This window comes from Pseudorca crassidens, chromosome 1, assembly GCF_039906515.1.
Source record: "Pseudorca crassidens isolate mPseCra1 chromosome 1, mPseCra1.hap1, whole genome shotgun sequence".
Taxonomy (NCBI): Eukaryota; Metazoa; Chordata; class Mammalia; order Artiodactyla; family Delphinidae; genus Pseudorca; species Pseudorca crassidens.
Genome location: NC_090296.1, coordinates 83,843,336 through 83,860,507, shown reverse-complemented (window position 1 = coordinate 83,860,507; position 17,172 = coordinate 83,843,336). Strand labels below are relative to the sequence as shown.

General features: G+C 43.1%; 1 protein-coding gene across 2 annotated transcripts in view; it reads left to right on the top strand.

Moving 5' to 3' along the window:
* GPR176 (G protein-coupled receptor 176) overlaps nt 1-16,966 on the top strand; it is a 91,993-nt gene extending 75,027 nt beyond the window's left edge. For both annotated transcript variants that reach the window (XM_067742637.1, XM_067742639.1), the window contains exons 2-3: nt 9,770-10,022; nt 13,703-16,966. In XM_067742637.1, coding sequence (XP_067598738.1) covers nt 9,770-10,022; nt 13,703-14,825 — 1,376 coding nt within the window. In that variant the 3' untranslated portion in view covers nt 14,826-16,966. The remainder of the gene's footprint in view (nt 1-9,769; nt 10,023-13,702) is intronic.
* The last annotated feature ends 206 nt before the right edge of the window (nt 16,967-17,172 follow it).

The window sequence follows — 17,172 nt, the reverse complement described above, 5'->3', positions numbered from 1 at the left end:
TTCTGGTTAGTTTATATGGAAAAAATTTCAGTAGTCAAAGAAAGGGACAGGGGCTTCCCTGGTGGCGCAGTGGTTGAGAGTCCGCCTGCCGATGCAGGGGACACAGGTTCGCGCCCCGGTCCGGAAAGATCCCACATGCCGCGGAGCGGGTAGGCCCGTTAGCCATGTCCACTGAGACTGCGCATCCGGAGGCTGTGCTCCGCAACGGGAGAGGCCACAGCAGTGAGAAGCCCACGTACCACAAAAAAAAAAAAAAGAAAGAAAAAGAAAAAGAAAGGGACAGTTATCAACTTCAGATTTTGTGAGTCTTTCTTCTTACCTTTTAGATCTGTGTGTATCTTGCTGTGTGTTGAGAGATGTGAGAGATTGAGCTAGTTTCAGGGGCATTGCGACTTCCATGAGAGAACCCCAGTGGCTATGGTCACTGGGATCTCTTTGTCTTGATTGAGTTACATAGTCTGCCTTACCTTTGGGGATACCATTGTTGCTAAAACATATGCACATTTGTTGCAGACTCACCTAAAATTCTTTGTGCAACCTCACAGGAGTTGAGTGGAAGAGGCTATTGTTGGAGTCTCTTTCTATATTCTTATGTTTTACAAAACTGAATCCTGTTAATATTTTATCTGAATTATTCATTGGGAACACGTATTCTAAGGGGAAACCATCCAAGGTTAGATTGGGGATATGTATTTCATAAGATGCTTTTCATTCAAAGCAATTATTTGAAATTCACCATGAATTTTAATAAACTTACTACATAGCTTCTTCCTGCTAATCCAATTCCTGCTTAATTGGAACCTTCTGTGTCATTTCAGAACAACCTCTGGAATCAGATTAATTGTAACTAAAGTAACAGTTTTCTCACGCTAATAATGATCAGTTTAAAAAGAGTTGGGCAGATATTAGATAGTTTAATCACAAGTTACAGCAAATTGACACTTCATTAGTGAGGGAAAGGCTCAAACTTTTAGACTCAGAGGAAGAGCAAATTGTATTGAAAACCACCAGGCACAGTGCTCTGGCTACAAGCTTGTTTTCCTCCCCGTTCTTGCTGCGGCCATAATTCATAATAATACCAGTGGCAAAAAGCTACTTATCACCTTGCCAGTGCTGACTCTCTGGGTAGCTGGGAAATTTACCCACATAGATTAACGGGAGAAAGATTTTTTAAAAATCAGAATAAAATAGAATCATTTTTAGAACTATTTAAGCTTTCCTTTGAAAGTGTGAACTTTGTAACTCAGTTTGAATATTTGTGTCCCCAGGTTCACGGAGCTTAACAGTGTCTTTTTTGTTTTTGAACTTGTCAGGTACCATTTGCCTTCTCTACACTGAGGAGTTCTTTATTCCTATCTTGTCTTACCTTTGCTTCCTCTCTCTCTCTCTCTCTCTCTCTCTCTCTCTCTCTCTCTCTCTCTCTCTCTCGCACTCTTGCTAATGAAAGGGAGTTTCCTTTGAGGGTTTTGCTTAGGCAGCAGGTTTAAGGGTTCAGAGAAAAATGTGGATTTGCCCTTTAGATTTCCAGGGTTATTTCATTCTATCATAATGCTGTAACTTTGGATAGTAAGCTTGGGAGCAGCCAGGGGTCGTATCTTAAAGGGTATTATATGATGTTGAGAAGTTTGTTTTTTTCCTAGTGGCAGTAGGGAACTACTGAATGTTTTGGTAATATTAATCAAGTTACTGTTGTACCTCTGCTCTTCTTCAAAATGGGTTTACTTAGTCAGTCTCGCATTTTTCGCCCTCTGGCATTCTTTTTTTTAATAAATTTATTTATTTTATTTATTTATTTTTGGCTGCCCTGGGTCTTCGTTGCTGCGTGCGGGCTTTCTCTAGTTGCGGCGAGCGGGGGCTACTCTTCGTTGTGGTGCACGGGCTTCTCATTGCAGTGGCTTCTCTTGTTGCAGAGCACAGGCTCTAGGCACGCAGGCTTCAGTAGATGCAGCATGTGGGCTTCAGTAGTTGTGGCATGCGGGCTCAGTAGTTGTGGCTTGCAGGCTCTAGAGCTCAGTAGCTGTGGTGCACAGGGTTAGCTGCTGCACAGCATGTAGGATCTTCCCGGACCAGGGCTCAAACCCATGTCCCCTGCATTGGCAGGCAGATTCTTAACCACTGCGCCACCAGAGAAGCCCTGGCATTCTCTTAAAACTAACTCTTTGCAAAAATCAGTGTCCTAATGAAACTACCTCTGAACCATACCTAAATAAAATGGAGAAATGCCCTCAGATATTCAGGGACACCTTTACTTTCTAGAAAGGTGGTAAGAAACTGAATACAGCTGACCCTTGAACAACATGGGTTTGAACTGCGTGGGTCCACTTATATGCAGATATTTTTCAATAGTAAATATTTACTATAGTGCTACACATTCCATGGTTGGTTGAATCCATGGATGTGGAGAAACTGTGGAGGGCTGATTATAAGTTATATGCAGATCAACCCATGCTTTGTTCAAGGGCCAATTGAAGTTTTTTTTTTTTTCAAATAATTTTGAATAGACTTTTTCAAAATTTAAATTCTGATTAAAATTCTTAATTGCTCAACCTGTGTGTCTAAATGCACAAGAGTGCTTAGTGGCTACCTATTGGGAAGATGGTGGGTAATTATTAATGTTTTAAAAAGTTTTTAAAGCAAATGATAAAGTATAGTAATAATCATTGTTTTATTACTTGTACCATTATCGTTGGCCAGATAGCATTTTTAAAACTTTTCCCATAATGATACAAATAATCTCTTGATGGTTTCAAGCTGTTTAGATTATTGAATTGAAAACATTAGGAAGCCATCATCACTTTGAGATTTTTCATTTTTCTTAATGAAACGATGTCAAGATCATTGATTCCTTTTTTGATTTTTTTTGACCCTTTGGGTTTTTAGTTCACTCTGGGGCTTTATTAAGATGTATCATGTTTGTGTGCTGCTGCAAGATTCCTGTAAGGTGTTTGGAATGTCTTATGATAGGCTTGATGGATTCTAGGAGCAGGACTCCATCTGGAGAAGAGACGTCCTTGGTCTGAGACCTGTCACGTGCAATTCAAATGGAGGCTGGACATTCTAGGAGGGAGCAGATCTTGCAACGGCCCCTGCCCCCCCCCCCTGCCAGGGAGACAAGGCTTTAGTGAAGTCACTGAATCCAGACAACAGTGAGAGGGAGAGAGACTAGTTGTGTGTGTGCCACAGGCCTAAGGACGGAGCTCTGAAGTTGTCACAACTACTCAAACACGAGAGTCCCAGGCACCCATCATGACCCCATGGGACAGTCTGCTGTGAGTTTGCCAGCACCACCCAAGGGACCTCCACAGGGTAAACCTAGGAGTTTCTTCCTTGTCAGACCCCAGTGTTCCATGTGGAACCTGCAGGCCAGTCAGTCCTACCTTACCTCTTCTTCCTGATTGCTTCCAAGTCCTTCTAGGGACCTGTCCTCTTCTATCTTCTCTATATACAGCTCCAGGTTTCGTTTCCTCTGGCCCAGCCTCTCACTGTTTCTCTCTCTGTCAGACCTTTCCTTGGAAACTTTTGCAACTAATAATAACAGTGACATATCTACTTACGTAGCATGTATTAGGCACAAGAAGCTGTTCTAAGTGCTGTGCTTATATTACTTGTATGGGCTCATTAAATCCTCACAATGCCCCTGGGACATAGGCGTTGTTATTATGTCCACTTTACAGATGGTGAAACTGAGGCACAGAGAAGTTAATTCACCCATGATCACAGAGCTAGTAAGTGGTGGAGCTGGGACTTGAATCTGGGAGTAAGGCTTCAGGGTCTGTGCTCTTAGTCATTAAAATATCCTGCATCTCCCTAGGGTAAAAATTTCCCCACACACTAAACCTTTCTCAGAATGGTCTTTCAACTGCATTATCTTTGATTTGCACATGAAAGTGCAACAAAGTACTAATATGTGCTTGGCTAGCCACTTGAAACATTTCCACAACCAGGGTCTGTAGCCTGCCACAGAAAAACAACCCCCATGTACTATGAGCTCATAACTGAACATTAAAAACCATGTGAGGAAAACCATAAAAGGAGGGCCAGGAGAACCAACAAATGGCAAAATTAACACATCTAGAACTAGAAACAATAGAATAATCTAAAAGAAAGTACAAGCATTTAAAAAACATGATTACAGGGGCTTCCCTGGTGGCACAGTGGTTAAGAATCCGCCTGCCAATGCAGGGGACACCAGTTCTAGCCCTGGTCCAGGAACATCCCACATGCCGTGGAGCAGCTAAGCCCATGTGCCACAACTACTGAGCCTGCGATCTAGAGCCCATGAGCCACAGCTACTGAAGCCCGGGCACCCTAGAGCCCGTGCTCCGCAGCAAGAGAAGCCACCACAGTGAGAAGCCTGCGCACCGCAACGAAGAGTAGCCCCCGCTCACCACCAACTAGAGAAAGCCGTGTGCAGCAACAAAGAGCCAACACAGCCAAAAAAACAAACGTGATTACAGATTAAAGAAGGAAAAGAGCCAGAGTAAAATAACTAGACACTAGGAATAAAGAGTAAGCAGTTTGAAGTGGAGCCAAATACAAATTTCAAAAAGTTTACTACCCAAGAAGCTAAAAGAAAGAAAGAAAGAATGATGGTTTGATTGCTTCCAGATGAATTGAGAATTGATAAAATGGAAGGAAGACATGAGAAATAGCATTCAGTTTGCAGAAGACAATAAATTGATGGAAAATGGAAAATATGAATGAGAGGTTAAGAGACTAGAATGAGGTCTAACGTAAATCTAATAAGAATTCCAGAAGAAGATAATAAGGAGAAAGGATAGGGCAAGATTCAGAGGCAATGGATGAAAATTTTCTGGAAATAAGGAAAATATGAATCGTAGGATTGAGGAAGTATGCAAAATTCCAAAATTTTAGTGAGACAGCAGAACTTTTAGCATATGGGGAAACCACCTCTCTCATATGACTTTTGTGGAGGGTCATTTTGCAATATATATAAAAAATGTGTAAGCTCTTTGACCCGGAACTTCTGCTTCTAGAAATTTATCTTCAGTAAATAATCAGTTCACTTCCTCCGAACTTAAATATATAAGGATGTTGATCTCAACATTGTATAATAGAGATGTATTGAAAACAGCTTTAAAAAAAAATCATCAATGTGCAATAGACAAAATACATTAGTGTATAACCAGAGAAGCACTATTGCTTTTATGAAGCTGCTAAAATGATGATATAGATCTATTTTTATTTATTGTATAGAAAGGTGGTTGTTACGGAAAAAGATCTAAAAAAGCAGTGTGAGTAGTTGGTCCCACTGGCATAATCAAAAAGTCCGTATATATAAAAAGAAGTTTGGAAGGATAAATACTTAAAGTTTACAGTTAGTTATCACTGGGTGGGTAATTTTTACTTTCTTTTTTGTCCTTTTATGCATTGTCTGATATCAGATTATACTGTGTAAAGAGAAACCTTGATTTGTATTTTAGATGAGGAGTAATGATAGAGTAATAGCAGTCCCAGGGAGAGTAGGTTTGTATTACCAGCGCCATCATGCTCTACTTCTTATTCCCCTTTGGTTGTGTGTGCTGTGAGTGTGTACTAATTGTGTTGCTGTGCCCACAGCCCTGGCACTGAATGTTGTCATGGAATCCAGCATTAGAAAATATAATGGGAATATGTAGGGAGGAAGAATGGGTAGAGAACTTGAATCATTTCTAAAGGGGGTTGGGTAATTTAGACCATGATGTCTAAACTAAAAAGTATCTCAAGGTTGAATACTGTGTTATTTAAAATATATGCTGAGTTATCCTTGATGTACCTTGTAAAGCTAAGAAGAATCTAAAGTGCTCATGAGATTAAATGATCAAGTCTGTAATTATTTTGTTTTGTTGTGTGTATACACACACACACATGTGTACACACACACACTTTTCTTTTTAATGTGTGGCCAATCAGATCTTGAGTGTGGGTGCTCCTCTCCTGATACTTTTTTCTAATTTGGGTTCTTAGAGCCAAATGAGTCAGTTTTTAAGTGAAGACGAGAGGTGGTTTAAAGAAGGGAAAGAACATAGAGGCTTCTTTAGCTTCAGGTTCTTAGGAAAAGGGATTAGGCTTCAGATGCCTCGTAGAGTTTTATAAGTAAGTGGAGATACAATGTGATTATAGCCATCTCGGGTTTTTCAGTAATAACTCATTGAAAACAAGTTTCCTCATTCGCAAGCATGGACATACTAATAAAATGTATGATTTAAGAAAAAAACAATAAAAAAGTGTGCCTGACATAATTGGGAGGGAGAGAGAAAGATAAGAGAGTTAGAGTATGAGGGTAATGATGGACATTAGTTTCAAAGAAATCTGCTGTATGCATGAGAGACCTTGGCACACAGCCTGTCCTCTCCTTTGCAATGAATTTTCCTGTTTGTTATACAAAATGTTTTATTCAGTGTAACCTACCAAGCGACAAAGATTAACAGTGATAGAGAAATAGAAAATCCTGTGGGTCTTGTTTTATAAAGCAGAAGGATGGTCTTTATAGGAAGTCCCCTAGTGGACTGGAGACAGCCCCGATATTAACAACTGAAGATACTATGACACTCTCCTCACGGCAGGTTTCTTTTTTTAAAAAAAAATTTATTTATTTATTTATTTATGTATGGCTGTGTTGGGTCTTCGTTGCTGTGTGCGGGCTTTCTCTAGTTGTGGTGAACGGGGGCTACTCTTTGTTGCGGTGCGCGGGCTTCTCATCGTCGTGGCTTCTCTTTTTGCGGAGCACGGGCTCTAGGCGCTCAGGCTTCAGTAGTTGTGGCATGTGGGCTCAGTAGTTGTGGCTTGTGGGCTCTAGAGTGCAGGCTCAGTAGTTGTGGTGCACGGGCTTAGCTGCTCCACGGCATGTGGGATCTTCCCGGGCCAGGGCTTGAACCCGTGTCCCTTGCATTGGCAGGCAGATTCTTAACCACTGCACCACCAGGGAAGCCCTATGGCAGATTTCTTTAAGTGGACAATTTCATTATTAGATGGTTACCAGATTTTCAGTCCTATCTGTAAAACTTAAGTGAGGAAAGATGCTTCAGCCAGATCCTAATCTGTATTTCAGTGGGAAAGGCCAGGAAAAAAAAATCCCCATATAGATGGAGCTTCAAATATATCATTATTGCTGTCTGTAACCTTGGTGACAGGAAAGCTTGAGGGGGCCTGAGGTGGTAATATTAGTATAAACAGCTTTTCTATTGAACAAACGTGTGTATATATTCACACTGTGAATTTCATCTCACTGAGTCAGCATATTTATGTAAGGAAAGTTTGGTAGAGAATTTCCTGGAGGCAGCTGGCCTACTTACCTAAATGCAGTGCCCATTTTTTTTCTGGCAGATAAGAAGTAGCTGTAGACTACTGTGTCTGCAAAGAGACTCTTGACAGTAAGTTATGTCAGCATCTGAGGCAGCGAGGCAGCTCCTGGTAGTGGCTTCGGCTGCAGCCCTGAGCCCTGTGCTCCCCTCCCCTGGCACCATGCTGTCCTTCTGCATGAGGCTGAGCTGTTGCCTCAGTCATTAGAGGGCATTCTGTGTGCCTGTGCCCAGGAGAGAGCAGTGTCCTTGGGTCATGACTGACTGGCCATGTGGACCTGGATCTTTCACCAGGTAAAATCTCCCCTGGTAACGTAGGCTGCCCAGCATACCTGACGACTTGGGCCCTGTGAGACTCTGGAGATGAAAGGCTACAGTCTCTGTCTAGATGTGGCATTTCTGTAACTTCAGTCTGGGAGCCAACTCTATCTTAAGTGCTTGTTACAAATGCAGGTTCCCAGTTCTATACCTATAACTATGATTCAGGATGTCTGGTATAGTACTTCTGATGCATAGTGAGGTTTGGGAACTATTGACTCAGAATAGCCTCTCATGACATTCCTACTACGAAACGGGTTATCTTGCTGCAGGGACTTTTGATTACTGTTTGTCCTCTTTCAAATTCATTCATCTAAATAGTTACTGAATGCTTGTTCTGTGCCAGATACTGAACTAGGCAGTGGAGTTATAATAGTGAACAAGATTGACATTTTTTTTATCCTCATGAACTGAAGGGAAAATGAGTAAACAAATTAATAATTATGATAAGAGCTAAGAAGGCCACAAGAGGATATTATAAGAGAGTATGCTGGAGGGAGGAGCAGTGAGTATTTAAAATAAAAATATGGTTTGCGGAGGCCTCTTTGAGGAGGCAGCAATTATACTAAGACCTGGATTAAAAGGAATCAGACACACGAGGACCATGCTAGGCAGTATAAAAAATTTGTGCACAGGCGTGGAGACCGGATCAGCCTCGTTGTGTTTCAAGAACAGAAAAAAAGGGCAGCGTAGCCAGTGCCCTTCAAGCCAGGGGCAGCGTGGCGTGAGATTAGGCAGGTAGGCCCTGGATTGTGTAGGCTCTGGAGGACAATGGGTGGGCAGAGCAGACCGAGAAGGGGTGGAGAATCAGATGTTCAGTGGGACAGGAGTCCGGAGTTGAGAGGAGAGGCCTGGTCTGGGCCATGAATGTGGGAGTCACCAGCATTTCAGTGGAGAACCACCTGAATGGGTGATTTAACCTAGGGAGAAGCTGGAGAGAGAGGATGGGGAAGGACCTGGTGAAGAAGACTTGGGGCAGCCAGGGCCTGGGAGAGGTGGGAGGAACACCAGGAGGCTGTAGGCCTGTGGAAGCCACAGGAGGAAGATGCTCAGAGACGGACAGGCAAGTGTGTTATTGACACTAAAGGTCTAGAACAGTGCAGGCCTGTCCAGTGGCCGCCAGCTTCATGTGGCTATGGAGCCCTTGAAATGTGACGAATGTGAACTGAAAATGTGTTGTAAGTGTAAAATAAAACATACACCATGCACACCTAAAAAGAATACACTGTTATATATTAATTATATTTCAATTTAAAAAGCGCACACCAGGGGCTTCCCTGGTGGTGCAGTGGTTGAGAATCTGCCTGCCAATGCAGGGCACATGGGTTCGATCCCTGGTCCAGGAAGATCCCACATACCGCGGAGCAACTAAGCCCGTGCGCCACAACTACTGAGCCTGCACTCTAGAGCCTGTGGTCCGCAACAAGAGAAGCCACTGCAATGAGAAGCCCGTGCACCACAACGAAGAGTAGCCCCCACTCACTGCAACTGGAGAAAGTCCGAGCGCAGCAATGAAGACCCAACGTAGCCAAAAATAAATAAATAAATAACAACAACAAAAAAAAAAACGCACGCCACATTTCAAAGATGTAGCACAAAAATAAGAATGAATATATTACTTTAATACTTTTTAAAGTAATGATGACTTTGAAATGATAATGTTTGGTATAGATTGGGTTCAATAATATACGCTATTAAAATTTCACCTGCTTCTTTTTACTTTTTAAAAATATCACTACTAGGAAATTTTAAGCCACATGTGTGGCTTTCGCCCTGTTTCTGTTACAGAGTTTGGTAAGGCGAGGTCATTTGCAAACTTGGTTAGAGTAGACTGGCTGAGGTTAAGTAATCCCTAGCTGACTGTTTATACTCAGGTGAGACAGAATCATCATCATAATACGATTATGCCTAAAATTAAATAAAACTCATGGCTAAAAAATTCTTCTAGACTTTTTGATACTTATGAAAGTGATTTAATAATTTCACATAAATTGACAATATCCTATGCCTTTAAAGTTCTTTGAAATGATCTCTTAACTATGGTTTTTCAATCTTTTTTTTAACCTGTATTTTCTTTCTTTCTTTTTTGTCTTCTTTCTTTTTATTTAAACATTTTTTTTGTTTGTTTTTATTTTTGCCTATCTGGCCAGGAAACTTCATGGTGTTATGGTCGACTTGCCGCACAACCGTGTTCAAATCTGTCACCAACAGGTTCATTAAAAACCTGGCCTGCTCGGGGATTTGTGCCAGCCTGGTCTGCGTGCCCTTCGACATCATCCTCAGTACCAGTCCTCACTGTTGCTGGTGGATCTACACCATGCTCTTCTGCAAGGTCGTTAAGTTTTTGCACAAAGTCTTCTGCTCTGTGACTATCCTCAGCTTCCCTGCCATTGCCTTGGACAGGTAAGATCAGGTAGCCAGGGGTGCAACTTTTTTTTTTTTTTTTTAAGTGTATTGAAAAATTAGCATCACGAAGCAAATAGTGAATAGTCAGTGTTCCAAATACTGCTTTTTAGTCTGCTTGTTGTCAACAGAAAGAAAATCGATTGCTGAAACAGATGCCTCACAGAAGACAGCATTGGGGAGGTTACATCATGACGATGCTGGGGCAGAGGTGGATCATGATGTAGTTTCAGCTTGGTTGGAATTAGTGGTATTTGCATTGCAATTTGCAGTAGATTGCTCATCAGATTGCTAACTCTGCAATTAGGGCCTTTTGATGCAGGATGAAAACATTTCTGGAAGAACAAGAGAACAATTCAGTGGCCATTTAACAAATGATTAGACAGTCCTGTTGGACCTGGCCAGATAGCACCAGAATTCCTTTGGAGCATCTACTTCCAAGGTTTTATATTGTGATGGTGTTTGTTTTCTCTTCCCATCCTTCCCGTTGCGGAGCACAGGCTCCGGACGCGCAGGCCCAGCGGCCATGGCTCAGGGGCCCAGCCGCTCCACGGCGTGCGGGATCCTCCCGGACTGGGGCACGAACCCGTGTCCCCTGCATCGGCAGGCGGACTCTCAACCACTGCGCCACCAGGGAAGCCCCTCCTAATGCTTTTTGTGTTGATCCATTCTGTGTTCACGGCAGGTCTTTCTGGAGGCCCCTTATTACCTGCTTGGTGAGGTCTTATGTCTGCAGTCCACATGGTGGGCTTTTCTTTCCTGAAGGTTTTTTTTTTTTAATAGTTTTATTGAGATATAATTTGCATATCATAAAATTCATTTAAAATGTACAAGTCAATGAATTTTAGTATATGTACAGTTGTGCAGCCATGACCACAATTGAACTTTAGAACATTTCTGTCACCCTAAAAAGAAACCTTGTGTTCATTTACAGTTATTCCCCATTCCCACCCCCAGACCGAGGCCACCACTAATCTACTTTCTGTCTCTGTATGGGGGGACATTTCATATAAGTGGAATCATACAATATGTGTTCTTTTGTGCCTGGCTTCTTTTGCTCAGCATAATGTTTTCAAGGTTCATCCATGTTATAGCAGGTATCAGTACTTCTTTTTTTCTCTTTCCAGCTTTATTGAGTTATAGTTGACATACAGCACTGTACAGGTTTAAGGTATATGGCATAGTGACTTCTCTTACACATATTGTGAAATGATTCACTGTAAATTTAGTTAACATCCATCATCTCATATAGATACCAAAAAATGTTTATTTTCCTTGTAATGAGAACTCATGATCTACTCTCTTAACTTACTTCATTCCTTTTTATTGCCGAATAATATTCCCATTGTATGCATATACCGCATTTTGTTTATCCATTTACTAGTTGATGGACATTTGGGTTGTTTCCACTTTTTGGCTATTATAAATAATGCTGCTGTGAATCCTGAAGGTTTTTTAAGAACAGGATTCAACAAGAGTGGGAACACATTATTCTGGACAGGTTGCTATACTACCTGGAAGCAATGCAATAATCCCTGTGGGTTATTTTGAGCCTTTGGTTTTAGGCAAGAAAATATGCAAATAATAAGAAATCCTTATTTTCTTTCCAGCAGAAAATCTACTGTATTTTTGCCATCATTTTTTTCAGTGTGTCTTTTATTCTTATTTTTTTTAATTGAAGTATAGTTGATTTACAATGTTTCAGGTATACAGCAAAGTGATTCAGTTATATATATGTGTGTGTGTGTGTGTGTGTGTGTGTGTGTGTGTGTGTGTGTGTGTGTGTATTCTTTTTTAGATTCTTTTCCATTATAGATTATTATAAGATATTGAATATAGTTCCCTGTGCTACACAGTAGGTCCTTGTTGTTTATCTATTTTATCTATTTTATATATTGTATTAATCCAAAATTCCTAATTTTTTAAAAAAGATAAGTTCTTTTAGTAGAAAAGCAAGTTTGGTAAATTCCTATTTCATTATTCAGAGATGCAGATTACTGGAAAGTATAGGTTTGTTGTGCACGAAGACAAAGGGAAAACAGTTCTTTCTCTCACTTCTTGCCCAGATATTTGTTTCGTGGCACCAAGTCAGCAAGTGAATTGGGAGGCCACCTATACTTCCTGCATCATCCTCTAGAGACGCACATACTAACAAAATGATGTATAGTGAGCCTGTGTGCTTGTGCTGCGGTCTATTTCCCAACCTAGAATGGAATCAAAAATGACGGGAAGCCTGGGTTTGTCACCTGTCACTTAGCAAATGGGAATCAGAGACAGTGGACATGTATTCATGCGTGGGCGTGGGGCCACCACACTGGATTTACTGAGCGGTGGTTAGAAAAGCTTCTCCGTGTTCAGAGAAAAACAACTGAGAGCGTGCATAACTTATACATTTCTTTCTCTTTTTTTTTCCCTTCCCAGAAAGTGATCTAGAACACATTTTACTGCACTCCATCCATCTCTGGTCATCCGTGGTTGTGTTGTGTTTGCATCGTCTCTCCCACAGCTTGTCCCCTGCCAGACTCCACCACAGGGCTGCTTGCTCTTGACATTTTCCCAGGTGCTCCCTTTCCCCACCTCCTTTGTGTGTCCCTCCAGTAGAGCCATCATCTGCTCGGTTATAATTGTTTGTTTACATGCCGCCTTTCCCCATTTAGTTAAGAAACATTCCCGTGCGTTCTTCCATCTTTGCACTCTAGTGCCTGGCACAATACCTAGCAGATAGGTAGTGCTCAGAAATCCTTGTGACAGAAGGCACGCCTGCTCAGCTGGCCCCATGAGGGAATGCATGTTAATAGGGTTGGAAGGTCGACTCCAGCATTAGCTGACTGCACAGACGTGGGCCGAGCTAAGGTGAAGAAACTCGCCATATCTCTGAGGGCTGCTGGCTGCCCTTTCATGACAGATGTGGTTCTAGAGTCTAACACATTACTCCGTTTCCCCCAGTCATAGGTGATATTGAAACAAGGTGATATTGAAACAAGGTGCTTTTGGAATTCTGATTAGGTGGTTATAGAATAATCAAGTCAAGCTTGAAGGAAAAAAGTCTTCCCTGATTTTAACAAAAATCTAATCATGCAGGCATTTTAAGTCTATTAATTGCTCTTAGGGGTACTGAGCGATTATCATGGGAACAATGGCGATGGAGCAGGCATGATTGTTTTCAGTCAGGTTGATCTTGTGGAAGGATTTTGTCAGAGTCCCTCCCTCACACTGGCTTCTTCTGCCCCAGGTGGCTGTAAATGCTAGTGATATCCGTGCATATCCACTGTGGCACGAGTCTCCTTTGGATTTGTGTGCAGACACATTTCCTTTCTCTTAGTGGCTTTGAAAATTGCCCTCAAGCTCCTCTAGCCCAGGTAAAAAATTTTTTTACAAATTACCCTTCACCCTTAAATTGAAAAAGAGGTGTCTTTCCAGCAGAGGGAGATATCCTTTATATTGAGGGCACTCTTTTGGATTTAGTCCTGGTGGCAATAATTATAAAGCTAACTGTGAATTGTACAGCAAAATCCTCAAAACTTAAGGTCTAGCTTCCTAATTCCCCCAGTGGTTTCCTCTGTCTTAGGCAGAATAGAAGAAATGGACCCTTTCTTTCCTCTCTCCTACTTTTAGTAATATAGATTCCCCTAATTAAAGCGTATCTTCTGTGAAACGAATTTTGCTTGTGCGTTTGGCAGGTACTACTCAGTCCTCTATCCTCTGGAGAGAAAAATATCTGATGCAAAGTCCCGAGAACTAGTGATATACATCTGGGCCCATGCCGTGGTGGCCAGCGTCCCTGTGTTTGCGGTGACCAACGTGGCTGACATCTATGCCATGTCCACCTGCACGGAAGTCTGGAGCAACTCGTTGGGCCACCTGGTGTACGTTCTGGTCTACAACATCACCACGGTCATCGTGCCTGTGGCCGTGGTATTCCTCTTCTTGATACTGATCCGCCGGGCCCTGAGTGCCAGCCAGAAGAAGAAGGTCATCATAGCAGCGCTGCGGACCCCGCAGAACACCATCTCTATCCCCTATGCCTCCCAGCGGGAGGCCGAGCTGCACGCCACCCTGCTGTCCATGGTGATGGTCTTCATCTTATGCAGCGTGCCCTATGCCACACTGGTCGTCTACCAGACTGTGCTCAATGTTCCCAACACTTCTGTCTTCTTGTTGCTCACGGCCATTTGGCTGCCCAAAGTCTCTCTGCTGGCGAACCCTGTGCTCTTTCTTACTGTGAACAAATCTATCCGCAAGTGCTTGGTAGGGACCTTGGTACAACTGCACCACCGCTACAGTCGCCGGAATGTGGTGGGCACAGGGAGCGGGGTGGCCGATGCCAGCCTGGAGCCCAGCATGCGCTCGGGCAGCCAGCTCCTGGAGATGTTCCACATTGGGCAGCAGCAGATCTTTAAGCCCACAGATGACGAGGAAGAGAGTGAAGCCAAGTATGCCGGCTCAGCTGACCTCCAGGCCAGGGAGCTACTTCCCACCTGCCTGGAGGCAGAGCAGGGGCCGCGGTTTGCTACCCCTGCACCACCCCCGGGCACCGTGGACTCTATATCCCAGGTGGCACCAGCAGTCCCTGTGGAACCTGAGACATTCCCTGACAGGTACTCCCTGCAATTCGGCTTTGGGCCATTTGAGTTGCCTCCACAGTGGCTCTCGGAGACCCGAAATAGCAAGAAGAGGCTGCTTCCCCCCTTGGGCAACACCCCGGAAGAGCTGATCCAGACAAAGATGCCCAAGGTAGGCAGGGTGGAACGGAAGATGAGCAGAAACAATAAAGTGAGCATCTTCCCAAAGGTGGATTCCTAGCAAGTCTTGTAAATCCCTGGAAGCAACAGACCTTCCACATTCCTGCCCTCCCTTCACTGGGCCTATGATTTGTCTGATCTCCTTGCAACCCAGTATGGGTTGATTCCTCCTCTATGGGCCGGATGCTTTTGAATGAGAGGGAAATCTATATAAAATCGGATGTCCTCTTTATTGAGGGCGTATATATATATTTATACATATATATATATTTATCTCAGTGATCCTCAGTAAAGTCCACATTTCTCTCTGTGGAGACGAAAGCTGGGTAGCGGGAAACAGGTCTTGGGTGGGTTCTCTGTGTGCATTTTCTGGGGATATCTCAGTTCCGAGCCCTGCAAAGAATACACGGAGAGAAGAATGTCTGTGAGTTCAAAGGAAGCAGGGGCACTCTAAGAGAAGCCCAAGATAATTATGGAGCCGTGCGGCCACAAGAAAATGCCTATTTGATCGATTTTAAAATGACAAATATTCAAAATGGTTTATATTGATCTGTATCTTTAGGGAAGATAGAACCTTGGCATTTGATACCTTTTTTCTGGACAGCCTGATCACATGACTCACAGTTTCTCCCGATGCCCTTCATCTCCTTTGCTGGGATGTAGGTGAGGGATGAATGAATATTGCAGCCCCATCTGACAGACATGGCAATAGATGTGCCCAGGGATTAGGAAGATATTCTGTCCTTGATTATCCTGACCATCTCCGGGCATCACTAAGGCCTCAGAAAGAGAAGTCCGCAGTGTTGATTGGAAAACACTGCAAGCTTTAATCATGTCTTTCCCCCTTAAGCTGTGTTTTTTTCAACAAATGAGAGAGAAGCTTAGAAGTGGAGAAGAAAGACTGAGAAATATCCACACTCTGTAGAGTTTTCTCTTCCCACATGGTCTCATGTGAAAGATTTTATTCAGCAATCAGCAGGGGTAAAGTGTATTGAAAAAGGTTTGTGCCAACTTCTGGAATTAAAGGTCATTTAAAAAGGCAAAGTTAGGGTAAACGGGGTCCTCTGGAAACGTCAAGCTAAAAATACTTGATTAGGAGAAGTGAGTCTGCCCAAAAGAGTGGGAAAAGTTGGTTCCCTTCCAAGGAGGACTGCAGACCCCATGCATCGCCAGTCTCATTTTCAGTCTGTTTGTACGACTGTGGTTCTCCCTTCATTTTGGGCACGAAGGAGGAACAGAACATGGAGAAGGAATTCATCACTGTACAATGCCAAGGCAATACCTAGCCCAGGTGAGCTCTCCACTTACTCCTTCCCAGTGAAGTTGTAGCAGGAGCCAGACAGGACAGAAGAGGGAGGACAGTGTCCTCAATTGATCAGCCGCCTGGGGGCTCTCACAGCAATTCGAGTCTACGTTGGGGTGGGCTTCACCAGGTTGAATTCAAACCACAAAGGAAACTTCACTCTTAAGGAGAGCAAATCAAGCGCCAGGTCTGCTCTTCTCTGGAGGGCGTTTTGTTCTTGTTCATAGTATGGAAGGGAGCCAATCCAGTGCCTTGAGCAAGCCTCAGGGGAGGGGGCATCCTCAGCGGCAAAGAACACATCCCAACGGAAGGGGTCCTCACGGATCTTCTCCTTGAACCACACAGGCCCTTGTCCCTCGTAGGAAGGTCAGACTATGTGTAGGGAGTTTCCTTTTCCTGTCCTTTCCTGGGTGTGCTGTCTTGTGATTCCCGAATGTGAACCCAAAGACCCTTGTCCAGAGGAGGGAGTGCCTTCCTCTTTGTGTTCGTTTCTTTGAAGCATTGTGTGCTCACAGCGGAAACAGGGGCCCACCACCCCCTCTCCCGGGGCCCCTGTGTGCGCTCTGGAGCTCCTTGCCCTCATGCTTCCCGTTGTGGCCCTTCAAGCGTATCTTTCAAACCGTCACAGTTGTTACAGCGTTCATCAAGGGGAAACATAACCTGTCAGAAACTTGTGTCCACTTTAGAAGAATCGGTCAAATGTAGCCATGTTGGTGTCCTTCTGATAACATATATGTACAACTTAATAAATTCTGGTGAGCCGGAATTTGATAGATGTTACTTATGTATGTTTGAAGCAGTTGGTTGACTTCTAACAGGTCATGGCCAGGTGTATTTCTATACTCTTTGAAGAATTATGTTTTAATAAAAAATTGAAAAGCAGTTTCTGAACTCAAAAACGGTTGTCTGAGTGATTTTTTTGTTTGTTTGTTTTCTTTTTTCCCCCCTCTCAAGTGGTATACTATCTGAACCTCTCTCCTCCTGTGTGATCTCAAAAGAAAGGTGTTTATTTTCCTCCCAACATGCAGATGCAGCATTCTAATAGCATTTTCTTATGTTGTGGCAACTTGAAAAATGAATTCCCAAAGAAGAAACTGCAATGTTT